We start from the raw sequence: 27,872 nt of genomic DNA on the forward strand, positions 1-27,872 counted from the left end.
GTTAACAGATTACATTAAATGGAATATCCATTGCACAGGGCTGACACAATCAGGGAACTAAAACGACCAGAAAAAGCTAGAGTCTGGGTTTTGTCAAGTCCTAATGACCAGTAACAAGGTTTTCCTTTGCTCCGGTTTACATAATCATAGCCTCTCGTCTCAGAGTGGATGTTCTGCCAAGCAAAAACTCTAGCAGGCCTGCAGCGTCACGGCCTGCTCCCAGCAATTTATAACCAGTTCTTATGCAGCCGGGTAGCCGCCTTTGCATGCAGAACACCACCTTTGGCGATTTGTTCACAATATGCTGGCAAAATCTTCTCAGTAATTGCTTCACAAGAGACTCAAAGAGGAAATACGGCTTGGCCAAGTTATCGGAATTATTCACGTTCATCTGCTATGCGAGCCAAGGCTCAATCTATTTCATCCGCTGAGCGGCTCTGAGGTATCGTACAACAAAATGGGGCCTTTACCTCTGCTGGAGCACTACAATGCACAGCAGGATCCTTTAGAAGGATTGCAAAGCAGGAACTGAGCTTTAAAGTAAAACTGACCCAAAAGCCCTGAAAGCTTTAAATGCTTAAAGGGCCAAAGTGTACCTTTTCAGGCAAAATGTCACTTTTTATAATAAATATAAACCCCTCCAGCAGCAGCGCTTTACCGGCAGTATAGCCACGCTGCCCCATTGATTTCAATGGGCAGGAGCGGTGTTTACACTGCTCCTTCAGCGCTCCAAAGATGCTGCTAACAGGACTTTACCGACTTTACCGTCCCGCTAGCGCACCGCTCCAGTGTGAAAGCCCTCGGGGCTTTCACATTGGAGACACAGCAGCGGCTGTTTCAGGGTGCTTTGCAAGCACTATTGTTAGCGCTGTGGCTCCTGCAAAGCGCCCCAGTGTGAAAGGGGTTTTATTCATTTCTATGTACTTTCCTACTTCTTCCTTTAAGCTGGGTTCACACACGTGCAGTAGTAGTTCAGAGTTTCATGTCAGTTTTTGATCAGGATTTTATCCTGTTCTGCGAATCAGATGCGTTCCCATAGAAGATAATGTGCTTGCAATTCTCACCACAATGCCCCAAAAACACACACTTTTTGGGCAATGCAGAGTGCAAAAGCAATTCACATATGTGAACCAGCCTCATTCAAATGAACGTAATTTAAAATGTCATGCGAATTGGATGCAGTGTAATTCACATAAGTGTGAAACTTTTAGTAAATCTAAAGGAAATTGTACAGATTGTACAATCAGATCCCCCACTGAGCAAGCCAATTACACTTAGCAGAGACGCCCCATGTAAAATGGACCTTATACAAGTACATTGGAGGGAGACATTCAATCTGTTGATGTTCTTGTAATGCTGGCCCAGCTAAGGGTGGGTATAAACACACCAATTTCGCTTTCAGGCCCCATTCGCACAACGTAGTGGGAGGGCACTTTTTTGGTGCGTTTTTGCGGTGACACACAGGGCAGCCCATTGAGGTTAATGGGCGGACGTAAAAACAATGCAGAAAGTAGATCATGGGGCATTTTCATGTGTTGCAATATGCACATTTAGGGCTCTTTCACACGGGACGGATCCGTGATGAGCCACTCCGTGGACATGAGCAGGAAGAGGACAGGTCTGTCTCTGCACACTGTGCAGGGATGGACCTGTCAGGGACCCTATGGGAGATCGGATGACGACGGACCGCAGAGTCCATCGTCACCCAATCCGATGACGGATGGAAAAGTAGGTTTTTCCTCCGTCACACTTTTTCAGATCGAAGCAGGTCAGATGTCAGCGAACATGTCACCGGTAACATCCGACGCTCCATAGAGGTCTATGGAGCATCTGTTCAGGTCCGCCTGAAAAACTGACAGTCGGACCTGAATGGATCGTTCGTCTGAAAGGCCTTACCAAGTGTTCGTGCATACTTTTGCGCTCTACAAAATGCTCATTTGCTTCTGCTTTTGGGGTTCCGTTAATGGCACTGAAAGCGCAACTAACTTATTTTAGGTGTATAAAGATGGCCCTACACTATACAATCTGATTGCACAATCTCTGTATTTATCTTTATGTCCTTTAGAGTTACCAAAAGCTATATAATAGAACACACCTACCTATCCAATCAGGCAAGCCCTTGCATTACATAGCTGATGGTAGATCTAAAGAAGATTGTACAGTGTATGGTGAGCTTTACAGGCTTCCAGGGACACACTTCTCATGTTTTCAATATTACAGTTCTGCTCCACATAGGTTAGGTGATCACTCAGCTCCTGCACACTCTTCCAAATGAAGGATCTATGCAAGAGGAAGGTACAAAGCGATGGCTGTGTATAGAGGGAGAACAGTGCTGACATTGCCTGCATTGGAGAAATATGAAACTACAGGAGGTTGATGGGACCAACCACCTGGAAGGGGTGGGCAGGTGCAGGGAGTGTGCCAATGAGGTCAGCTGATTAACTTCCTTAGTTCTTTACCAGTTTTCCTATCACAAATACCAGGACAGGTAATGGAGGCCTTTTTTATGGGAGACTGGAGGCTGAGGTAAGGCCTGTTCTAAAACAAATAAAGATTTTCCTTTCTGCAACAGAAGTACATTAAAGTGGTTGTAAACCCAATTACACCACTTTTACCTACAGGTAAGCCTATAAGGCTTACCTGTAGGTACCTGGAATATCTCCTAACAGTTTAGGAACTATTCAGTATATGCTCTGCTGCCGGTGTCATCGGCGCACGTGCACTTTAGAAACGGGACGCTGGTGCCGTTTCTTTAGGAGTCGTGCGCAGTGGCTGACGCCATCACGGCTCCGGTCAATCACAGCGCCGGAGCCGCGAAACCGGAAGTAATACCAGCTCATTATGCCTTTGTCTTGCAGGGTTTATTTTTTTCCCGAGGTTTGCACCCTCTTTAATGGTATATTGGTACATTGGGAATTTAGCAAGGAAAAACAAAACAAAGAAAAAAAAAAATGGAAGGCTTCACAACTAATCGGATAAAATCAATTCTCGAATGTAGCTTTCATTAAAGAGGAGTGCCGTCCCCCTATGAAAAAATTAAAAGTCAGCAGATACAAATACTGTAGGCTGCTGACTTTTAATATTAGGACACTTACCTGTCCAGGGTTGCCACAATGTCGACACCCCAGCCATATTTTAGATTGGCTCTCAGGTGCTACCGTCGCCATTCATGGTAAAGAAAACCATCAACGAAGCCTTTTAGTTAGCATAGCGAGCTTCACGCATGCGCTAACTGGCACAGCAGCAGAGGAAGGAGGAGGGGCAAGGGTACTTGACAAAACAGGTCCCCCCCCCCCCCGACAGGTGCCAAACATGGAACGGGGGGGGGGGGCACAGATGAGCAGAGTTTCCACTTTTGGGTGGAACTCAACTTTAACCTCTTCCCATTAGGCTTAAATGCCAAGAGGCCCTATGTAAATACAAAAAAAATGACACTTCAGGCATGTTCCGTTATAGTGACAAAGCGAATGCTGATCCAATTTAAAAAATACACAGTATGTTTTATTCCCCCGTTGACAAACATTTTAACTTCAGTTGTCATTGAAAAAAAAAAAAAAAAAAAAAAAACCCCCACACACAGCAAATGGCTTCAATGTTGCATCTGAACACAATGAAGAGCAACAGGTAAGCCGGCTACATATCTCACACACACACACATTACACTTCTTATATCAAGTCTTTGCGCTCTCATCACAATGAAAGAAACATCAATAAAAAATAAAAATAAAAAAGTAGAAGTCGCAGGAATATCCGGCCTTGATACTATTTTTTATTTTTTTTGTGTGTGTAACAAGGGCTCAACTGTTCTGTTTGTTAACTTTACAGCCCTTTTAACAGAACAGCCACATTTGTGCTGATTAAATCTGATTTTTTATGGGCCTGTTGAAATAGCAGAGATAGCACCAGAGTCAGCGTTTTTATGATGCTGTAACTCCATTTTATCCAGTAATATTTTAGCTGGGAATGAGGATTGCAATCTGCTGTGCAGCAAGGGCTGAAGACAAGAGAAAATAATCAGTTCCGCATCCTTGTAGTGCTGGACGGCGGGATTGTTTTCTGGTGCCGTGCCATATATAACGCGGTGTGCTGACAGACACCACTATCATTTAGAAAGAAATGACGCCGCGATACTCTACTAGAAAACAGTAAGTCAGAAACAAAGACTCTCCCATGCAAAAGGGAGAGACATTCCATAATAAAGTACCAGAGGCCTACTTCTTGATTAAAGTGCACTGAAAACGCATCCAAATTAAAAGTATTGTCTGTTGACCCTGTCCTAAACGCACATCTGAATCCGCAATCTCCTGAATAGGAGAGCTCACAAATCAAAATCAGGAGTGCTTAAAGAGGAGCTCCGCCTGGGGGGGAAAAAAAATAAATAAAAATAAAAGTCAGCAGCTAAAAATTACTGTATCTGCTGACATACATATATATCAGGGCTTGACAAATTTGCTTGGAATCTAGGAGCCAGCTAAAAAAGTTAGGAGCCAGGTCCGTGACGATGATCCGGACCTGTCCCTGGCCTGACATGGAGACGAGTGAGGGGAAGATAGCCCCCAGCCCCCCACCTGTCTCCAAGTCATTGCCCATAGCTCTTAGAGGGACATTTTATTTTTTTCAAATGACAATTTTTTTTTTAATTGCATTTTAGTGTAAATATGAGATATGAGGTCTCTCTGACCCCCCCAGATCTCATATATAAAAGAGGACCTGTCATGCTTTTTTCTATTACAAGGGATTTTTACATTCCTTGTAATAGGAATAAAAGTGACACTTTTTTTTTTTTTTTTTTAAAGAACAGTGAAAATAAAAATAAAAGTTAAAATAAGAAGAAAAAAAATTTCAACGCGCCCTGTCCCGCCAAGCTTGCGTGCAGAAGCGAACGCATATATGAAAGCGGTGTTCAAACCACACATGTGAGGTATCGCTGCGATCAGTAGAGTGAGAGCAATAATTCTAGCCCCAGACCTCCTCTAACTTAAAACGTGCAACCTGTAGAATTTTTTTAAACGTCGCCTATGGAGATTTTTAAGGGTAAAAGTTTGTCGCCATTCCATGAGCGGGCGCAATTTTGAAGTATGTCATGTTGGGTATCGATTTACTCGACGTAACATTATCTTTCACAATGTAAAAAAAAAGTTGGGCTAACTTTACTGTTGTCTTATTTTTTTTGGTTATAAAATACATTTTCCCCAAAAAAGTGCGCTTGTAAGTCCGCTGTGCAAATACGGTGTGACAGACAGTATTGCAACGACCACCATTTTATTCTCTAGGGTGTTAGAATAAAATATATATATAATGTTTAGGGGTTCTGAGTAAAGGGAAGGAGATGGAGCTTCCCCTGCCTGCCAATTAGCATTGCTGGTTGTAATTCCAACGGCCACCACAAGAGGGCGCCAGATTCCAGAAGGAACCATAGGATCGTAGAAGGCCTCAAAGCCGGGGGCTCAATTACCGGCCGCGCGGCCTGACGCGATCACGCCGGGGGGGTCCGCGGTGACAGGATACCCCCAGCTGTGATGCCCCAGGTTGCTAATGCGACCTGGCGCCCGGGTTGTCGAGCCCTGATAGAGATATATCTATATCTATACATACACACACACACACATATATACACACACACACACTTACCTGTCCAGGGGAGCCTGCGATGTCGGCAGCCCGGGCGATTTTTGAAGGAAGGGCACTGAACTTCCTGGAAGTGGGGACCGGTACCTGTCAAAAACAGGTCACTGTTCCCTCCTCCCCCTGTGAAAGGTGCCACCTGAGTGGGAGGAAATAAGCGGAGGTTCCACTTTTGGGTAGCACTCAAAATAAGGGAGGCCACATAGGCTTATGAAGGCTTGACAAAATTCAATCTGAATCGTGGCCTGGCAGTGACTGCGGCAAATCCACAACTGTCAGAAGAGAAGTCAGCAGGGAAGATTCCTCCATCCAGGCAAAACAAGAGAAATCTTCATGTATATGGCCGGCCTTAGGACCGATTCACACCTATGCAGTTTTAGTGCTTTTAATGGTTTAGTGTTCCATAGGAAACCATGGTAAATGGACTGTAGTACAAATCTTCCAAATGCAAAATTCAATAAAAACGCATAGGTGTGAATCCAGCCTTAGATCGGTCCCTCAGAGTTTTGCATGGACAACTAGACCTCAACACTAACTTGCAGAAAAACAGGCGAGTTTGTAGATGGCGTCCCCTCCATTTTTTTCCTGTTAACGGTTTTATGAAGAAGTTTGTGCGGCGCTCACCCAAGGCATTGTAATCTTTGCCATCTTTTTTTAGAGTGGCTTACATCAGTGCTTCGTGTGACAAACCGAGCAGTACAGACTTACCCCGCAGCTCCTCGGTGGCGGCTCTCTCAGCGCAGAGCACAGCACCGGATTCAATCCCGATACTTGTGCCTGTCACAGCAAATAATTCTTATTATGAGAGTGGCACAGGCAGTGAGACAGCAGCAAATAGGAGCTTGTTTCATTCCAGCCGGGAAAAGCCTCAAGCTGCACGCTCATTACAAGCTGTGAACACGGGAGTATTAAGGTGGAAATAAAACCTGCAACTTGTGTGATTTGGAGAATGCACTTCTGCCAGTAAGGAAGATTAACCATTTTCCATCCCTTAATTTATGGGACAGTTCTAAGAACCTCAGCCACACTGACAGCTAATGGGGGTTTGTACCTTAGCTAGAAAATTGACCAATTCAGCTCCGACAGGTTCTTTATGGAAGTTTTCTTCTTTTTTTTTTTTTTTTTTAACTAGTAATAGTGCCGATTAGCAACTTATAGGGAATATGCGACATTGTGACAGACAAATCACACACTTTTTGCAGACCAGTGGCACCAATACAGCGAATAGTACTTAAAAACAAAAAAAAGTCACTGTACTAATGACACTGACAGGGAAGGGGTTACCATCCGGGGCGATCAAAAGGGAGTAAAATGTGAAATGTGTCCCTAGGGAGTGCTTGTACTGTAGGAAGACCGAGCTCCGTGTTCCCACTTAGCAGAAATACAGGATCTCCGTCTTTCCTTGCCACAGAACGGCGATCTGCCATGTTTACATAGGCAGATGGCCGTTTTGCCTCTGTCGGGGACGATTAGTGGGTCCCAGTAGACAGAGTCTGCCGGACCTGCTGATTGGATACAGCAGGAGCCAATCACAGTGGGAGCTGGTCGTCTGCAGTGCGTGGTACAAACCCGGAAGGAAGGAAAAAAAAAAAAAAAAAAACACAGGCACATGATTTTGCCTGTAGGAGCGCAGTACATATAGGTGGGGTGGTCAGCAAGTGGGTAAAGTGACCCGGTCACGAACCTATAAAACCGCATGTAAAAAGCACAGACAAATCAAGTATTTTACGTACTTGCAGTGTTTTTCATTTCCATAAAATATTTAGTCATTCACTTGCAGTGTGCCTTTTAACTTGATAGAAAAATTTGACTACTCCAGGAGTTGAATCCCTAAGCACCGCCCGCTTCCTCTTTGCGCATCATAACCCTCTCCTCTTCTTCTTCTTGGAGTGTAATTAATTACTTTCTATACTGTGCCAACTCCCTCACGCTTCCCCAATCTAACCTTTCATGGAGTTGGTGGGGGGGAGCAAAGAGGAATACTATAAAGCAGCGTTTCTCCACCAAGGTTTCAGGGAATCCCAATGGTTCCTCCGGAGGTTGCAAGGACTTTCCTTGGTCAATGAGCAATTTCTGCCCTACAGATAAGTTCCCACTGACAACATTCATCTGTAAGAAGGCAATTCTTTCAAAATGACCACAAGTGTAGGGAGCATTTTCCCCACTGATGTAGGAGGAATTATATGGTCATTTTTAGGGTTCCCTGAGACCGGAAAGTTATTTCCATGGTTTCTCCACATTGTAAAGGTTGAGAAAGGCTGCTACAAAAGGGTCATTTTTCAATAAATTTAGTCGACAAAATTTGTCAGTGGCCTTCTTACAATGCTGAAAATGAAAAGTACACCGCATTTTCATCTGATGAAAACGAACGAAAATCAACTCCACCTTCATCAACGAACAAAAGGAAAAAGTGTGGGAGGGACATTTACCCGCGTGAACTTCCGGTTTCCTCAGAGCTCCTCCTGTGTAAAGCCTGTGAGTGCTTTCGCAAGCAAGCGAGTCTGTACAATGATTAATAGCACTGTAAATTACAGGCCTTCCCTCAGACCTACATCCAGAGCCAATGGCTTCCACTGCTATCTCAGCCAATGAAGAAAGAGACCCAGCACAGCTGAGGCTCCAGTGCATATCGCTGGATGGAGATCAGGTTCAGGGGAGTATTGAGGGGGAGCAGCACATAGGTTTTTTTACCTTCAGCCTTTACAACCACTTTAAACTTGCCGCTTTTGTACTGCTTCCCAACCGCCTCCCCTTGAGCCTGCAAAGGCAGATGGAGGCGTACACATCACGCAGGGCTTTGCATCACGACCTGGCAAAAATTATTACCCCCGTTGCATTTGGTGGGCAGTACCACCCACTGATTACAAGCAATTCAGGCGAATGGTGCCATAACACAACTGTGTGCAAGGCACGCGGTTATGCCACGGTGGTTTGGGTTTTTAGGAGTTGAAACAGGTGGTAAGGAGACGACATAAGGCCTCTACACTGCCTGTCAAACACCACTGTGGAGCGCTCTTCAGAGAGTGACGCTCATGTAAACAAGTCATCAGGCTTTAAATAAAAGTGCAACTAAGCAGAGAACATACATGAACAAGGGACAGGATTATTAGCTAAAATTATATAAAACATATCTAAAGACTCAAAGGGGCTGCCATGTTTGTGCAGTTTAGTAACAAAAGGGGACAAAACTGCAAAAGAAAAGTTTTGCTCACAACAAAAACCAGGCAGAAGTATAAGCCGAAAGATTGCTTTATAATTCACAGCACACAGGAACGTCGTAATCAGCCAGCAGTTATTAAAGGCAATTGCCAGAGACACAGGTGAGGACCCCGGCTGAAAATTATATAGCCAAGCAGGAGCAGTACATGGGTGTGTAATTACCACTGGTTTCAGCAGAGTGGTTTTTACTAGCAGCCAGTCAATAGGAAAGGTCAACGTAAATGAAACAGGAATGTTGAGCACGGAGCTTGCAGCCCATGTAGCAATCTATGGATCACAGTCTCTGCAATCCCAACTTCCATTCAGTATACAGAAGGATATGTGCAGAACCTGCAAAGTGACATCTCTGTATTCTGTAAACAGCAGTTTCTTAAAGTGACCCAATCAAGCTAGAAAATACAGATAAAAGGAGGCTACAACAAATGTGATAGAAGTACACGGGTCCCGAGAGATGAGCATCTCTCTACTCTTGCAGAGATCCATCATCTAATATTTCCCAACTATGAGATACTACAAAACCATTTATTATTTGCCTTTACTGTATGCATAGTTGTTGGTAATCTGAAGTTGTAGGGTAGGTTGGCTCAGTGGGTCACACAACCACCGGGCCGCAGCCTCCCTCCTGCCACATCTACTGCCATCGCTGAGATGGTCAGGACACTACTACCATCAGGGCTGTGGAGATAAAAAATAAAAAAAATTGGACTAAATCTACTTGCCCTGATGAAAAAATAATAATTTTAACCAAAACCATATAAGGTCTTTTTTGATATTCGTTTGACAATAAGACAGAGTTAGTCGTTTATCCATACAAATTGCACACTCAGTTACCCATATAGGGATTTTCAATTCCTATCACTCAATGCCCGGGACATGTGGGCAAGCAGCAGGGTTTAGAGCCGGCCGTTGACTCTGTAGTAAAAGCAATCCGAACATCTAACTAGCAGCAGGATGATTTTTGCAAGGAAGCACACCACCCCCGAGGGGAGATCTGGGGTCTTATTGAACAGAGATGGAGAGGGAGTACCTATCACTGCCTTTTGCTATCACAAGTGGTGTTTACATTCCTTGACACAGCAAAAAAAAGTGATACAAAAAATATTAAAGTGATAGTGTAAACATAAAGCGGAGTTCCGCCTGCAAAAATTAAGTTAGGTAGCTACAAATACTGCAGCTGCTGACTTTTAAAATAAGGACACTTACTTGTCCAGAAGACAGCGCGGGGGGGGGGGGGGGGGGGGGGGGGCTGGATACGGCGTAGATCATCGTGGATACTGCGGCAGTCTTTTGCCGGAAGTGGGAGCAAATACCTGTATTAGACATGTATCTGGTATCCCCAGAAAAGGTGCCAAATGTGACAACGGAGGGTTACAGCTCAGGGTGGAACTCTACTAAGAAAAACCTCCTATGTACAGCTAAAGTGATAACCTGTAAAGGCTTTTTAGAGCATCACTTAGGGATAGTAAAATTCACATTGTTTGCTGCTGTTGCACAGGCGTGCGCAGTTTTAAAGCTTGTTTGGAATCTATTTACTAGGCGTAACATCTTTTATACATTACCAAAAATTGGGTTTTTTGCATTAAAATAGGAAAAAAAATAAATAAAAAAAAATAAAAAAAAAAAGGGGGGGGGATGTATTTAAAAAAAAAATTGCTATGCAAACACCGTGTGACATAAAATTGCAACACTTACCAATTTATTCTCTAATTTTTTTTTTTTAATATATATATATATATATATATATTTTTTTTTTTTTTTGGGGGGGGGGTGTTCTAAGAAATTTTATAGCAAAAAAACACACATTAAAGCTTAAGTCGCCATAAAGCCCCTTTTGTTTTTAAAAGCTGCAGACATTCATAAACGCGCCTCTGCCTAATAAATAAAAACACACACACTTCGCATTTTCAATCCTTGGGGAAAAAAAAAAAATTGCCATGAGGGAGAAGTAGATTGGGACTCCAATTTAGTCCCTTGGAAAATCCCCCTTAACAAGTATAACGTGTTTGTTATTTGGCTTTACAATCACTTTAAAGCAAAGTTCCACCCATAAATGAAACTTCTGCTGATCGGATTCCTCCGCTCCTCTGGAATCTGTCTCTTCTGGGAGAGACAAAGATCCCAGAAGACATCAGGGACCAATCAGAAAGTGCAGCACGACTCATGCATGCGCAGTAGGAAAGGCTGTAAGGCTTCACTTCCTGTTTCCCTTAGTAATGATGCCGGCGGCACCCTACACCCAGAGCCGGGGAACGGGTCGGCTTCAGCTGCTGACATCGCAGGCTCCCAGAACAGGCAAGTGTCCTTATATTAAAAGTCAGCAGCTGCAGTAGAACATGCTTTAAGTTCAGGTCCAGGAGGGGATGAGGCTGGACAGCACCAAGTAGGAGGGAAGCGGAGGCCTTGTTAAGAGCATGCACTTGGACATCTGAGGGCTTCCCAGCCACAAAAAGAAAAAAATAAAAAATAAAAAAAAAAATAAAAAAAAGACTGAACAGATTATGTAAAGCAAAAATTGCTAAAAGACAATACTACATATAACAGGTTCAGTAATACCTTTGGATTCTCTGTAAGATCATTTACCGCTATGATGCAAGAAAAAAAAAAACATTACTTCTGATGGTTTGCTATAGTTAATGTAGCAGAGCGCACAAAGTCGTGTGATAAAAAGTTTAGCAAGCTAATCTATGGTTCCAGGACAGATATGTACACATTGGTATAATCTTCAGTAGAAATTTCCCTGAGTAAGAGGCCTCCAAGCATTATCAGTAAGGGTTCCACTGTGCGTTGCATGTTACTCACCCTCCCAGGCAGCATTTCGCTTCCAGCCTCGCCGTTCTCAAGATACCGCCTGTCCTCCGGGAAAAGCGTGCCATTTATCTGCCGGACACTTTGTCCTCATCTTGCTCCCAAGAGTTGTCAAAGGACAAAAGGCTCAATTCATTTTCTCCTGCTGAGATGAGGCCTCTGCAGTGGCGTCCCATCGCTCAGATAATTCTGGCAAGCTTAGGAAAGAGAATCTGTCTTTAACGTAAAAAAAGAACGTTCTTCATCTTGCTAAGACAACCTCCCGCGTTCCCAGAGCGGTGAGCAACGCCGAGAGATCAGAATCCCTCTAAATCCATCAACCTATTTAGTGGCTAGACATGCATATCTAGCCTGGAGGGAAAACAGGAGGATACACTATCTGTGTCGTATTAATCGCCCGGGCCTTACACAAAGAATTATACATTCAGACAATCCATTCTCCTAATACAACGACTCCACAAACGTTTATTTTTTGTAAATCTGCACTGACAAAGTTACCACAGGTTTAAAGAGTTACTAAACTTAGGCCCCTGCATTCACTATACCTGGTCTCCCACAGAACATAAAAATGCAATTATGTTAGTAAATATAAATGGCTAAAAAAATCTCTCTCATCAGCAGTATATAGCAGTCTTATGACTTCTATGAGTGTCTGGTTAAAACTTGTAGGAGTTTTCATTCTCCTCTGACTGTCCTATGAGGCTGCAGGACCCCTGACCCTCTGTCTGGACAGCGCCGAGTGTCCCTGTGATGATCACATAACCCTCCCAGGGAGTATTAAAAAATAAATAAAAAAGGACTCTAGCAATACACACCAAACTGAGCATGTGCAGAGTGACTCCTAGGGCTCTGTTCTATCGCGCTGGGGAGGATCAGAAAAGACAGGATCAAACAGCCTTCTGCATTTTGTGCAAAGGTTTAACCCCTTAGGTTCCACAGTGAGCATAACACACATGCTTTACTGCATATACAGACTGATATTACTGTTGTGGGTTTAGTAACATCAGCCAATCACTGTAGTTCCAAGGTCTACACTAATTTCTTGGCCACTGTGGAACCACAAGCCCTCCAGCACATGGTGCTGGAGGGCTTCATTCTAAGGTAAGCACCTCATAATGTGCTAGTATGTGATGCATACTAGCACAATATGACATTGTCTTGCAGGAAAAAAAAATTCCCCCCCCCCTCCCCCAACTGCGGTTTTATTTCCGCTTTCAAGATGTTTTCCATAGAGAAAAAAAATGCAACATGTTCTACTTCTGTTGACTGCACTGGAACACACGGAACTGATGTTACCTAGGGCCATTGCATCCATGTTAAACATTTAACAGTTTTGATGCAGACTAAAAATGCGTGTGAACCAGCCCTCACAGCTTAAAAAAATAAAAATAAACAAGTGTAAAAACATTTGCACTGCACTACCCTGCAAACCAGCCACAACACTAACGCTGCTTTCACACTGGGGCGGGAGCGGCGTCGGCGGTAAAGTGCCGCTATTTTTAGCGGCGCTTTACCGCCATTTTAGCAGCGGTCTGCGGGCGCTAGCGGGGTAGTTTTAACCCCCGCTAGCGGCCGGAAAAGGGTTAAACCCGCCCGCAAAGCGCCGCTGCAGCGGCGCTTTGCCGGCGGTATTGCCGCGGTATCCCATTGATTTAGGAGCGGTGAATACACCGCTCCTTCACCGCTCCAAAGATGCGGCTAGCAGGACTTTTTTCACTGTCCTGCCAGCGCACCGCTTCAGTGTGAAAGCCCTCCGGCTTTCACACTGGAGTGACAGGGGCCGGTTTTTTTCAGGCGCTACACAGGCGCTATTTTTAGCGCTGTAACGCCTGAAAACCGCCCCAGTGTGAAAGGGGCCTTAGAGACGTTTCACACTGGGGGCGCCTGTGCATTTGTGATAAAGCGCTGATCGTTTTAGTGGAGCTTTATGGCTGTTTAAGCATCCCTTTTCTGCCACTAGTGGAGGGATTTTTTTACCCCCCAAAAAAGGGGTTAAAAACTCCCGTGTTCCAAAACGCTTTTTAGGCACATTCATTGCAATGGCAAAGGAGATTTGGGAGCTCCCAAACCACCCTAAAGATGGTGTTTGCAGGACTTTTTCTAACGTCCCACAAGCGCACCGCGTGAGAAAGCACCAATTGCAATGAGTGGGAGGCAGTTTTAAGTCGCTTTACTGGCGCCATTTCTAGTGCTAAAATGCCTGAAACCCGCCGCAGTGTGACAGGGGACTTGTGGCTCGTTCACACTAGCTTTACTTTAAAAGGCAATCTTCGTTCAGATCGCCAGGCTTCATCTTATGAGCAACAGCTCCCCACTTAAAGCGTGAGTCTGCCGGGACTCCCCGTTTTTTTTTTAAAAAGCCAGCAGCTACAAATACTGCAGCTGCTGACTTTTAAAATAGTGACACTTACCTGTCCAGCGCGCCCGCGATGTCGGCACCCAAAGCCAATCTCTAGATCGTCACTCGGGTGCTGCCGCCGCCATCTTGGGTATGGGAATCAGGAAATGGAGCCTTTCGGCTTCATTTCCCGGTTCGCTACTGCGCATGCGCGAGTCGCGCTGCGCAATAAGGATGGTCCCCGCTGCCTCTGGGATCTGTGTGTTTCCCAGCAGGCAGTGGGGCACTTGCGGAAAGGGGCGTAATCTACGCCCCTTTCCGCAGAGAGCTATCCCGGAAGTGGGTGCAGTTACCTGGATTATCCAGGTAACTGCACCCCCCCTCCCCCCTAAAAGGTGCCAATTGTGGCGCCGGAGGGGGGGGGGGATTCCGATGAGCGGAAGGTCCATTTTAGGGTGGACCTCCGCTTTAAAGCGACTGGAGGTATAATTCCTACACACTACAGCTGCAGAATCGTTATCGCGATCTTCAAAAAAAGTATTTTCCGATTCTTTCTATGCAGAAAATTCTCTCTGCTAAAGCTGACAGCTATCAAAAGAAGCCACCAAGAATCACAACATTCTTTAGCAGTGAAACTTAAAGTAGAAACAATGTAACAATTTGTCATTTAGATCAAAAGGAATATACTTTGAAAATGAGGGAAGTTTAACCACTTAAACGCTGAACCTTTTTCTGACATTTGTTGGTTTCAAGTAAAAAAAAAATAAAAAAATTCTGCTAGAAAGTTACTTAGCGAACCCCCAAACATATATATTTTTCACACTGTATTTGTGCAGCAGTCGTTCAAACGCATTTTTTGGGGAAAAAGTTACACTTTAACGAATTTTAAATTTTTTTTTTTGGTGTAATGTGAAAGATTTTATGCCGCTAGAAGAGTGAGAGCATGGTAATCTTTATTGTAAGCAAAAAATAAAAAATAAAATAAATTGCAATTCTCATTTAGGCCAGAATCACGTAGCTCTACGGCACACAGCATTGCACACCAGTTTCGTGGATGCGATGCAGCGCCATTATTCTGTATGGTGCCCTAGCACACCTTGCAGATGGAAATGCGTAGTGCAGTGCACTGCTAGAAAAGCTGCATTTATGTTATTTTAACCACTGTGGTGTGTTGTCAGCCCAATCATTCTGACAATGCCAAACATAGCATGCAAAGGAAAAATAAAAAAATAAAAATAAAGCGCATGCTTTAAGCAATGCACCTCAGCGGTTAGCTGTGAATCTATTCTGAGTACTGTTCAGAGGCTAAGAAAATGTTTACAGAATGCCTGAGTACAGTGACAGGGAAAAAAGTCAATGTGTACAAAGCAGACATAAGACTGATCTTGTGAGCACCCCCTGAGGTTAGTAGAGCAGTCTGCTACATCCCTGTACAAGAACTTCACAGCAGTCTGTGGAAAGAAAGACAGAAAGACAGAAAGACAGAAAGACAGAAAGACAGAAAGACAGAAAGACAGAAAGACAGAAAGACAGAAAGACAGAAAGACAGAAAGACAGAAAGACAGAAAGACAGAAAGACAGAAAGACAGAAAGACAGAAAGACAGAAAGACAGAAAGACAGAAAGACAGAAAGACAGAAAGACAGAAAGACAGAAAGACAGAAAAAGAAGGGTGTCTGCATCATCTGTAAAAACTCTGGCACAATCAAACCAGGTCACATATAAAAAAAAGATTGCAAACGAAAGTGCTCTGGTCTTTATGACAAATAAAAAAAAAAAAAAAAAAAGGTAAGCTAATATTTAGTGCAGATGAACAGTTACGGCCTGTAGGAGCACAATCTGTGCTAGTCACAATGGATTTTCAAGAGAAGGCTCCATGAATGCTTAACAAAGGGCACTTTACAGAGTTGATGGAGGAGAACATGGCAAGGTTTTACTGGATGCGGGTGGAGAGTTGTTAGGTGATGATAGTGTTATTGCATAAATAATAAACTGCTGAGCGGAGCACTTGAAGAAAAAGCAATAATGTATCGGGATATTGCCAGGTGTAACGCCTGCCAAAAAGCAATAACTAAAGTATGTTTGGTAACTCGCTGGAAATGTAAAATGTTCACGATGGCCTTCATAAAACCTCTGTCAACACTTTCCAGGGTGCGAAAGACGACGACCTGACCGGAACACAAGATGCTAAATTCATACAGAAAAAATAGGATTTTTATTACAGCTTACCTGCAAAATCCTTTTCTTGGAGTACATCATGGGACACAGAACCTTAAGTAATTAATGGGCTATAAGCCACCTTCAGGCGTTGACACTGGTAAACCCAATCAAAGGAAGTTTACTCCCTATATAAACCCCTCCTCCTTCCAGGAGCACCTCACTTTTTGTAGCAAAGCAATATACTTAAATCCCAAAAAAGAGGGGAGGGACCTCTGTGTCCCATGATGTACTCCAAGAAAAGGATTTTACAGGTAAGCTAAAATAAAAATCCTATTTTCTTTATCGTACATCATGGGACACAGAGCCTTAAGTAATTACTTAATGGGATTTCCCATAGCAATGTCACTTGAGGGGTGGGAGAAACAACCCACAGGGTACACCCAGACTTGGGGCTCTATACTGCTGCTTGTAGCATACTGCGCCCGAAGGCGATATCCTCATACCTCCTTACATCCACCTGAAATTTTGTGAATGTATGCATTGAAGACCAATTGCGGCCTTACAGATCTGAGCCATGGAGGCCTGATGACGCACTACCCAAGAAGCACTAACCGACCTGGTAGAATGCGCCTTAACTTGAAACGGAGGAAACGTACCCCTTAAATCATAAGTTTGAATCATCACTTGCCGAATCCACTTTGCGACTGCGGATTTTGACACTGCCTGTCCTTTCTTAGGACCCTCCAGCAGAATAAATAAGATATCAGTCTAACGAATCGGAGTAGTTTCCTTTAAATTGATTTTCACTGCTCTCACCACATCAAGACAATGTAGTGACTTTTCTTCCCTGGAACATGGTTTTGGAAAAAACAATGGCATGACAATATCTTGATTCAGGTGAAAACCTGAAATTACTTTTGGCAAAAAGCCTGGATGAGGGCATAACACCACTCTGTCCTCATGGAAAAAAAAAAAAAAAAAAAGCAGATATGGCCCTTTACAAGAAAAGGCAGGCAATTACGAAACCCTCCTTGCTGAGGATATAGCAACCAAAAATTCCTTGTCAGGACTAGGGGAATATGTTGCAATGGTTCAAATGGCTGTTTTTGTAACAGACCAAACTAAAATTTAAGTTCCAAGGGTTCAAGGGAGGATTAAGCCATGTCACCCCTTGCATAAAGCCCCGGACTAAAGAATGAGTAGCAAGTGGTCTTTGAAATAAGACAGATAAAGTGGAGATTTGGCCTTTAATAGTACTTAAGGCCAATTTCATCTCTACCCCTAATTATACAAAGGCAAGAATTCTGCCTCCGATATATCTCCGAGGGTGCCACCCTTGGATTCACACCAGGAAACATAAGCCTTCCAGACTCTAATATATAGTTCTGGAATCTGGCTTCCTAGCATTAAATCAGGGTAGAGATAACTGACCCGGAAATCCCACGTTTCTTTGGGGTTATTTCTTTATGGGTTTCAATAGCCAAGCTGTTAAATTTAGAGACCATAAAGTAGGATGTAATATCGGTCCCTGAGACAGATCTGACCGTAATGGGATGGACCATGTGCCCTCCACTGCCACCTTTACGATTATTTTCTGCATACCAGGACCTTCTGGGCCATGCTGGTGCCACCAGAATTATCTTTCTTTCCAGCTTGATTCTGCAAAAAAGTCAAGGCAGCAATTGAAGGGGGGGGGGGATGCATAGATCAGTGAGAACTGATCCCATGGGGTCACCAACGCATCCGTTACACATGCGAATGGATCCTTTGTCCTGGCCACCAAGTTGACTAACTGTTGAACCAGGATGCTAGAAGATCTACGTCTGGAGTCCCCCCCATCTTTAGCAAACAGCCCAAAATCTAATCGGGAATGGGAATAACTTCTGGTGACTTAAGTAGTCCGCCTGTTAAATTCTCTACTCCCAGAATGAAACTGCCGAAGGGCAGAAAGGAATGTTCCATGCCCAAGTTAGAATATGGTTCACCTCTCTGCAGAAAGACTCACCGTGCCCCCTGGGGGATTGATATAGGCCACAGCTCTGGCATTGTCAGATTGAATCCTGACAGGACAATTCCGTAACCTGAAGTCCAGGCTTTTAAAGCTGGACGTACTGCCCGAATCTATAGGATAGTGATGGGCAAGGTTCTTTCGGTTCTTGACTACTGTCCTTGGACAGGTCTCCTTTTCTAGTACTGCTCCCCAGCCCGAAATGCTGGCATCCGTCGTTACCACTTTCCAGAGGACTGGTCTGAAGGATTTTCCTTTCAGAGGATTCTGGATTAGTAACTACCAAGTGAGGCTTTGGGACACTCTTGGGGACAGCTGTATTGGCAAGTCTAAAGCTTGAATTGTTTTGTTCAAAGCAGACAGGATACTGTTTTGCAACAGTCTTAAATGTAACTGGGCATAGGGAACTGCTTTGAATGAACCATAGTGCTAAGCACAAAGGCAGAGACACTCTAGTAATATGTACTACTTGCTGAGCAATAGTCTAGCTAAACAATGCCCCATAAAGATCAGCAGATGCTGAGTAAAAAAGTATTGTCTGTACTGGAAATGCCTGTATACACCCCTTCCTGGGCTGTGTATGATCAGACCAAAGTACTCCAGCTTTTTTAGTGATATTGAGGAATATTTCTCTAGGTTGAGAATCCAACCCAACTTTTTCAGTTGGTTGTAGTGCATACACTTTGCTCCAAATGAGCCACCGATTGATCTATAATCAATAGATTGTCTAGGTACTCTACGACTGTTATGCCCTGTGCCCTTAACCTGGCTAGAGGTGGGGCCAGCACCTTGGTGAACACCTGGGGTGCTGTGGCTAGCCCAAAGGGTAGGCTATAAATTGGAAATGCTGCTGTTCTTATTCGAACCGCCGAAAGCTTTGACGAGAGGGAAATATAGGGACCTGCAGATATGCATCCCTGATGTCGATTGACATCAGAAGCTCTCTTCCTAGGATAGAAACTACCAACCTGATTGTCTCCATGCGAAAAGAGCGGATCTTCAGGAACTGAATTATCTTTCTTAGATCTAAAATGGGTCCGACGTATCCGTTTGGTTTTGGTAGCACGAAAAGATTTGAATAAAACCCCAGACCTTGCTCATTTGTGGGGATCTGTCTTTTCAACCCTTGAGATTTTAATTGGTCTAGTGCCTGAAAACAGAGATTGTCCTTTCTCTGGATCTTTGGGAACGCTTGACCTCAGAAAACGAGACTGTGGAAGTCCAGAATTCCAGCTTGTACCCCATCATTACTGTGGAGATGACCCATCTGTCCTGAATTTCCCTTTTTCCAAACTTCTGAAAATTTACAGAAGTCTTCCCCCCCACCTTGGTGACGGGGGCTGCCTCTTCACAACAAGGCTTTAGGATTCTGGTTTTGCCGATTCCTGACCCCAGGGCTTCTCGAGCCTGGGTCTGACCCTGAGGTTTTCCTCTAGAGTCTGATGGCGGAGGCAGTCACCGCTGCCTAGAGGCGGAAGCCCCTGGCGCAGGGGGAAAGAGCCTGTTTAAATGAAGGGCGTTTATATTTTCTTTTGACTGGTAAAAGAGTACTTTTCCCACTAGAAATTGTCTTGATATATTTATCCAAGTCTTCCCATGAAAGGGAAACCCGGTTAGGAGGTCTTCCACAGGATTCTACGCATATGCTTAAGGCGGGATGTCTGGTGAAGAGAATCTTTAATGGCATCTATGGCAAAACATAATGCCTTAAGCATTCAGCCAAATCCCGAGCTTGTTGTGCAGGAAGCTATCTAAGGGCCTGTTTAAATTGGTCCTTTAGGGATTGACAGACGCCTACTGTGGCGACTGCAGGCTGAGTAACAATACATGCTATGGAAAAGGCAGATTTTAGCAGGTATCCCAACTTATCTGATGGATCCTTAAAGAGGAAGTAAACCCTAATGAGTTTACTTCCTCTTTCATTCCCTGCAAAGGAAAAGCATAATTGACTACTATGCATCGCATAGTAGCCCATTATGTGTCACTCACCTGACACAGGAGCCAGCGAAGTCGCCGCTGTCCCCTGTAGTCCGCCGCATCCATCTCGTTGGTGGGGTCTCGCAGCTCCGCCGCTATCATTCGGCGAAGCCGCGATGACGTCACTCTCGCGCATGCGCACGGGAGCCGACACGCGCGGCAGCTCCGTCGCTAAGAAAGCCGCGCTCAGTGCGCCTGCGCGCCGCTGTCTACGGCGCATGCGCCGTAGACAGCGGTGCCCGTTTTCGGGCAAATATCTCCTAAACCATATAGGTTTAGGAGATATTGCTTGGACCTACAGGTAAGCCTTAATCTAGGCTTACCTGTAGGTCAAAGTGGTTTGTAAGGGTTTACAACCACTTTAAGCATCTGTGCATTGTCTACAGGACAAGTTAGGTTATCATTCACATTTGGAAATTACAGCGTTGATTGCTGGTACTTTGCATTTCTTGGAGAATTTCGGCTCCAAAAGGCTAGAGAGAAAATCTATTTAGGGAGGGAGAAAATCTTATCCGGGTTATCCCATTCAGCAAAAAGAAGCTGTTCTAGTAATGCATGTGCAGGAACGCATGCAAAGGATGAGAAGGTTTTTTTAACCACCTCAATATCAGGCACTTAAACAGCTTTCTGCCTAGACAAATTTTGAGTTTTCAGCGCTGTCGCACTTTGAATGGCAATTGCACAGTCATGCTACACTGTCAAGAAATAATAGGGGACAAACTGCGCTACGGAATACAACAGAAAACTGATAACCCAAAATGCAAGGTCTATCGGAAGCTGCAACTCTGATGTACACCAAATCGAAATAATAAAAAAAAAAAAAAAAGGAATTGCGCTAACCTATATAGACTAACATTGGTGTGAACCCAAAGAAATATGTACCATTCAAAAAATGAAACAGCTGGAAATCTCCAGTTGTTACGCCTAAAAAATAAATCACCTAAAAAAAAAAAAAGTATATGTGTGTATATATATATATATATATATATATATATATATATATATATATATATATATATATACACACATACATACATACATACACACACTAGCCAACAAATATAGGATGCAACTGTATATCTCCAGTGATCACATCAAAGAAAAAAAAAAAAAACAGTGTAAGAATTAAAAAATGAAAAGATAAAAAGCATGAGTGATAAATTGAAACTCAAGCAAGGTGCAAAACAATGTAAACATAAATAGTAATTGTATAATAGATAAACAAATGAATGTGAATAAATTAAATATATAGTGTCCATATATGATTGAAAATGAAATTAACAAAAAATAATAAGTAGTGTCCATATAGTTGACCGACCACCCGTGATGAATTTACAGTGGATGACTGGATTCCAAACAAAAGAAACTTTTCAAAGTGTGAATGTGCTCTTGCCAACACCACACATATAAGTTGGCTCCTTACCGACTCAATACGACCCCCCCCCATTACAGAGGGTCTCAGCAGGCAGAAAAAAATTGGATAGGCATTCACATTAAATGAGCTGCTTGTCTGGTCCCTAATCTTCCACAAGATGGAGCTAGTACAGTCTCTGCCGTCTCTGCCGTCTCTCCCCTCCCGTACACCACTATTTAAGTGGTAAATAAAAGCACATGGGTCCCAGCAAGGGTAAGTCCAGATGCTGACGATCCTACTTCCTTTACAAGCGAGTGCTGTCAGCTAGGGATGAGCCCGATGTTCACCTGTTTGCCAAACAGTGAACAATATGCTGTGTTTGATGTTAAAACAAGTAACTGAGCAGAGAACAAGAATGAGCGGCGAGATATACGTCACTTCCGGTATCTCGCTTTGTCTGACGTGTGTTCGTCACAGTCACGTGACTTCATCAGGGAATGAATGATAGCTTGGTGTCCAACTGGCTGTATGAAAAAACTTCTCCAATACTCCCTAGACAGACCATGGAATGCGACACAGGAATGCTACACTGTACCCAAATGACATTTTTATCATTTTTCTCCCACAAATAGAGCTTTTTTTTGGTGGTATTTGATCACCTCTACAGAAAATTATGAAATTTTCTTTTTTGTTTCAGTTTCAAAACTTTGTAAATAAGTAAGTTTTCTCCTTCACTGATGGGGCTGCACTGATGGGCGGCAATCAGTACCAAACAATAATGCATCCATCGGAGACTCTTTACTGAGATCGTAGTTACGGGGTGTCAGACTGACACTCCGCAACAACGATCGCCGACATGCGCACAGCGGCTCATAAGCCTGAGGACGTCATATGGCGCACCGGTCAGGATTTTGAAACCACTTTGCCGCCGTAATTTTGCTATAGGGCGGGCGGCAAGTGGTTAAAGAACCTAAGAGGCCAAGTTTTCATGAAACTGTTAGAGGCAGCATGACAGTGGAACGAACCATTTCTGTAAGAGATAGTCTCAGATTTCTCAGATTGAGAGGCTGAAGAAAAAAAAAAAAAAAAAAAAAGGGGGGGTTCATCTACCGTTGTTTCCTCTGCAGAGGTATCATCGGTTATTCTTCCGAACCGACTGAGGGTAACACCTTGTCATGAGCCCACTGTTCCTCTTGCAAAGTTTCTGAAGTGGGGGAAAGGGACCTAGTACGCTTCCTATCCATTTAAATGGAGGATGCAATTAAAGCCGCTAATCTTTCTTCCAGACCCTGGAGGGAAAGAGCATCTTCAGTCACGTATACAGGTGCTGAGATGTGAGAGGCTGCTGCACCATCAATTTGTTCCAATTTTGTGGCAATCAATATTTGGGGGGGGGGGGGGGGGTGTAAACATCAACAGGGGTGGTTGCCTATACATTGTTGATATTTGCATAGCGGCAGTACACTTCATTTTTACAGCTTATGGAGAAGGATAAGGCTGGGTTCATGCAGTTGTGCGCAGTGGTGAATTGTGCTTAACAGAATCCCAATATGTCTTACAAACATGAAACAAACTACTGCTTAACGTTATTGTATGCTGCAAATAAATAAAAACACTTTACATGCACCTTCTTTTGGCTTCCCTAAATGAAAGGGCAGCCATAAAACAATGCAACAGTGTGAACCCAGCCCATGGGCTCATACACACGGGCGAAAAACAAATGCCACTTTCTATGTCTCATGGCTTTTTTTTGTCACTGAAAGCTGCTCTATATAACCTTTCCCTAGAAACGCTGCTAAACGCCTACAGAAAAACGCCCTTAGGAAAAAAAAAAAAAATAAAGTCTTTAAAGTGGAGTTGCACCCAAAAAAAAAAAAAAAAAAAATTCATGAATGTTCCTAAAAATAAAAAAAAAAAATTGGAAAAGGTTTTTTTTTTTTTTACACTCGCCTCTAAATGGCTATTGCTAGGGGGTCCCTCGTAGTCTGCCTCCTTCAGTGCCTGGGCTCGTGACATCACTTCCCCTCGGCGCCGGAAGGGCTCAGCTCTGCCCCCTCCCTCTTGTCAATCATCTGGGACACGTCACAGGTCCCAGATGACTGTGCAGCCAATCACGGCACGCGTCGCCCTGGGACAGGTAAGTGTCCGATTATTAACTACTTCAGCCCCACAGATGGGATCTCACATCCTGGGTGGGCGTCATATGACATCCTCTGATCCCTGGGCGCCTAGGGGGCGTGCGTGCACCCGCGGCATCGCTCAGGGGCCCGATGCGTGTGCCCGGCGGCCGCGATGTCCGCCGGGCACCCGCGATTGCCCGGGAACACAGCAGGACCGTGGATCTGTGTATGTAAACACACAGATCCACGTCCTGTCAGTGGAGGGGAGACCGATGGTGTGTTCCCAGTACAGAGGAAAAACGATCGGTCTCCTCCCCTTGTGAGTCCCCTCCCCTCACAGTTAGAATCACTCCCATAGGGAACACATTAACCCCTGCAGCGCCCCCTGGTGTTAACCCCTTCCCTGCCAGTCACATTTACACAGTAATCAGTGCAATTTTATAGCACCGATCGCTGTGTAAATGTGAATGGTCCCAAAAATGTGTCAAAAGTGTCCGATGTGCGCGCCATAATTTCGCAGTCACAAGAGAAAAAAAAAGCCATAAATCTATCCCCTATTTTGTAGATGCTATAACTTTTGCGCAAACCAAATAATCGCTAATTGCGATTTTTTTTACCAAAAATATGTAGAAGAATACTTATCAGCCTAAACTGAGGAAAAAATTATTTTTTTTAAAAAAGATTGGATATTTATTATAGCAAAAAGTAAAAAATAGTGTTTTTTCAAAATTGTGGCTCTTTTTTGTTTATGTCGCAAAAAATAAAAACTGCAGAGGTGATCAAATACCACCAAAATAAAGCTCTATTTGTGGGGAAAAAGGGACATCAATTTTGTTTGGGTGCAACGTCGCATGACCGCGCAATTGTCAGTTAAAGCGACAGTACCAAATCGCAAAAAGTGCTCTGGTAAGGAAGGGGGTAAAATCCTCCGGGGCTGAAGTGGTTAAAAGTCCGTAGCTGTAGTATTTGTAGCTGCTGACTTTTATTTATTTTGTTTTTAATGGCATCACCACTTTAAGCTTACAGCAGGCCTCAACAAATCCCAGGCACCAGGTCGCCATGGTGACTAGAAATGGTGTTCTGGCACCTGGGCTTTTGTCAGTTCATTCACTGTTGACACCAGGCGCAGGGATGTACATTTCCTATCACCCGATGCCCGGGACATGTAGTTCCAGGCATCTATTTACCATTGAGTCCTGCTGCAGGCAAGCAGCTGGGTTTACTTGTTGGATGGAAGCATTTAGGCAGGTGTGCTGCTGCCCAAAGGCTTCCACACAACCCATCTGCACCCCCCAGCCCCCCCCCCCCCCCGCCATCTATCCCTGGCTCCACTTTCCCATCTGCAGGCCGACGGGCATAGCAGGTGCCACTGGGTAGAGGGGAGCAGACGTGTCCGTTCTTGTTGCTGGCCCGGAAGTGATGTGTATGTCACTTCCGGGTCCCATCGACAATTTCCCAAACCATCGAGGCTGGGAAGGAACGCAATGCAAAATCGCACTGGATGTCTCATTAAACAGCATTTGTCACCAAAAAAATAAATAAAAAAAGCATCACATGGGGGGACTCTCTCCCCCTTTGTGATGGCGGGAAAAAAAAAAAAGGTTTTTAATTAAAAATAATTAACCACTTGCCGGCCGTCTCCTGTACAGATATACGTCGGCAGTTTAAAGATGAATGAATGAATGAAATACTTATATAGCGCACAATGCGAACTGAATCGCCCCCCCCCCCCCCCCCGCCGCTTACCGGAGCCGTCAGCACTAGCGCCCCCCTCCGTTGGTGCCAGCGGGGAGGGAGGACCAGCGGCCCCCCTAAACTGGTGCCAGCGCAGAAAACCGGCAGCCCCCCCTAAACTGGTGCCAGCGCAGAAAACCGGCGCCCCCCCCTAAACTGGTGCCAGCGCAGAAAACCGGCGCCCCCCCCTAAACTGGTGCCAGCGCAGAAAACTGGCGCCCCCCCCCCCCTAAACTGGTGCCAGCTATACAGAGCAAAATACACACCCAAGACCCCCCAGGCTGTGTCATTTTTCCCCTCTAACACACATTACAACAACAACAACAACAAAAATGCACTGTGTGTGGCTCTGTGTATAATCGCATCCACTCAACTTTACAGGCGCAAATCTGAAAAAAATAAAAATAAATTATACAGTTAAAAGGGACACACCCATTCCTGCGTTCTCCAATCGCGAGGGGAGGTGGTTGCACACGTATCGCCACACGCAGCATTTTCCATGGGGAAAAAAAAAAGAAGAGTGCGGCAGCACGGGGGTCTCCGGGGACCACAACAGAAGACACATTCCATCCACCAATAAAGGTAGAGGGGAGGAGAGCGCTACACCGTGTACAGAGACCAACACAGGCGCTCCGCTCCTCCATCCCCTATCCTATGTCATGGCACACATGTCATCATCATACTGGGTACTCTCCTCTGTAGATGATACAGCAAACCCGGGCCTGAGACAACACACTTCACCTGCACAGAGCACCCCCATTTATATAATATCAGGCCGGGCTGGGGCACTAATGTAATGTGCCAGCCTCCCTCCTCACTCACCAGGCCATCTATCTGTACTTGTTTCACCGGAATCTCAGCAGCAGTGGCGGCGGGGGTGGTCGTTGCGGCGGCGGTAGCGGCAGTACTGGGTTCCTTGCGAGACGCCATGTTCACACTTGCAGCTGGAGTTGGGACACCGGAGAGAGAAAAGAGAGAACACGCGCGCCGGAAACCGGAAGTGGTCGCGGACTATGAGTCACTGTCTGCGTCGTCCACGCTGTGCGCCCGCCATGTTGGTTATGGGCAAGGCTTTGCCCAGAGATCTTTTCCTTTTTTGCATACAGTTTGAACCATTCAGCATCTTTAACCACTTAAGCCCAGGGGGCATTTTGCTGCCCAAAGACCAGAGCACTTTTTGTGTCGCTTTAACTGACAATTGCGCAGTCATGCGATGTGGCTCCCTAACTAATTTACGTCCTTTTTTCCCCACAAATACAGCTTTCTTTTGGTGGTATTTGATCACCTCTGCGTTTTTTATTTTTTACGCTATAAACAAAAAAATAGCGACAATTTTGAAAAAAATGCATTATTTTTTACTTTTTGCTATAATAAATATCCCCCAAAAAATATATAAATTTTTTTTTTTTCCTCAGTTTAGGCCGATATGTATTCTTCTACATATTTTTGGTAAAAAATTGCAATAAGCGTTTATTGATTGGTTTGCGCAAAAGTTATAGCATCTACAAAATAGGGGATAGTTTTATGGCATTTTTATTAGTATTATTTTTTTTTTTTACTAGTAATGGCGGCGATCAGCAATTTTTATCGGGATTGCGACATTATGGCGGACACATCGGACACTTTTGACGTAATTTTGGAACCATTCACATTTATACAGCAATCAGTGCAATTAAAAATGGTTAACAACTAGGTGACGCTGTAGGGATTAAGTGTGTCCTAGGGAGTGATTCTAACTGTGGGGGGGAGGAGCTCTGTGTGACATGACACTGATCAATGACAGTGTCATTAGGCAGAATGGAGAGATGCTTGTTCACATTAGCATTTCCCTGTTCTTTCTCTCCGTGAGACGATCGCGGATATCCCCACAGACATGGAGTCTGCGGGACCCACATTCACGCTCACGGAGCTCCCAGCGTGCACGTGCACACCCGCAAACCGCCCCTTAAAGGGTAACGTACAGGTATATTAATCTGACTGTACGTGCCCTTGTGCCGCAGTATATCTGCGTGAGGCGGTCGGGAAGCCGTTAACCACTTCAGCCCCGAAATGTTTTACCCCCATTCATGACCAGCTAATTTTTTTTTGCAATACGGCACTTCGTTACTTTAACTGACAATTGCGCGGTCATGTGATGCTGTACCCAAAGAAAATGTATGTCCTTTTTTTTCCCCCACAAATAGAGCTTTCTTTTGGTGATATTTGATCACTTCTGCAGTTTTTTATTTTTTGAGCTTTAAACAAAGAAAGAGAGACAATTAAAAAAAAAAAAACAATCATTTTTACTTTCTGCTATAAAACACATTCAATAAAAAATTTAATAAAATCGAATTTCTTCATCAATTTAGGTCAATATGTATGTTTGTGTAAAAAAAAAATCCTAATAAGCGTATATTGATTGCTTTACACAAAAGTTATCGCGTCTACAAACATATATTGGGATATTTTTGGGAAATTTTTATTTATTTTTCTTTTTTTACTAGTAATGGCGGCAATCAGCAGCTTATAGCAGGACTACGATATTGCAACAGAC

At 44.2% G+C, this 27,872-nt stretch overlaps 1 protein-coding gene across 1 annotated transcript in view; it reads right to left on the reverse strand.

The window, feature by feature from the left end:
- The window catches only part of EIF3H (eukaryotic translation initiation factor 3 subunit H), a 223,500-nt gene extending 197,163 nt beyond the window's left edge, over nt 1-26,337 (reverse strand). Inside the window, exon 1 of the mRNA XM_077493241.1 lies at nt 26,162-26,337. Within this exon, the coding sequence (XP_077349367.1) occupies nt 26,162-26,269 (108 nt within the window). The 5' untranslated portion in view covers nt 26,270-26,337. The remainder of the gene's footprint in view (nt 1-26,161) is intronic.
- Between the last annotated feature and the right edge of the window lie 1,535 nt (nt 26,338-27,872).

Source organism: Lithobates pipiens, unplaced genomic scaffold (assembly GCF_037356315.1).
Source record: "Lithobates pipiens isolate NorthernLeopardFrog02 unplaced genomic scaffold, aLitPip1_a1.2 Scaffold_19, whole genome shotgun sequence".
In the NCBI taxonomy this organism is placed as follows: domain Eukaryota; kingdom Metazoa; phylum Chordata; class Amphibia; order Anura; family Ranidae; genus Lithobates; species Lithobates pipiens.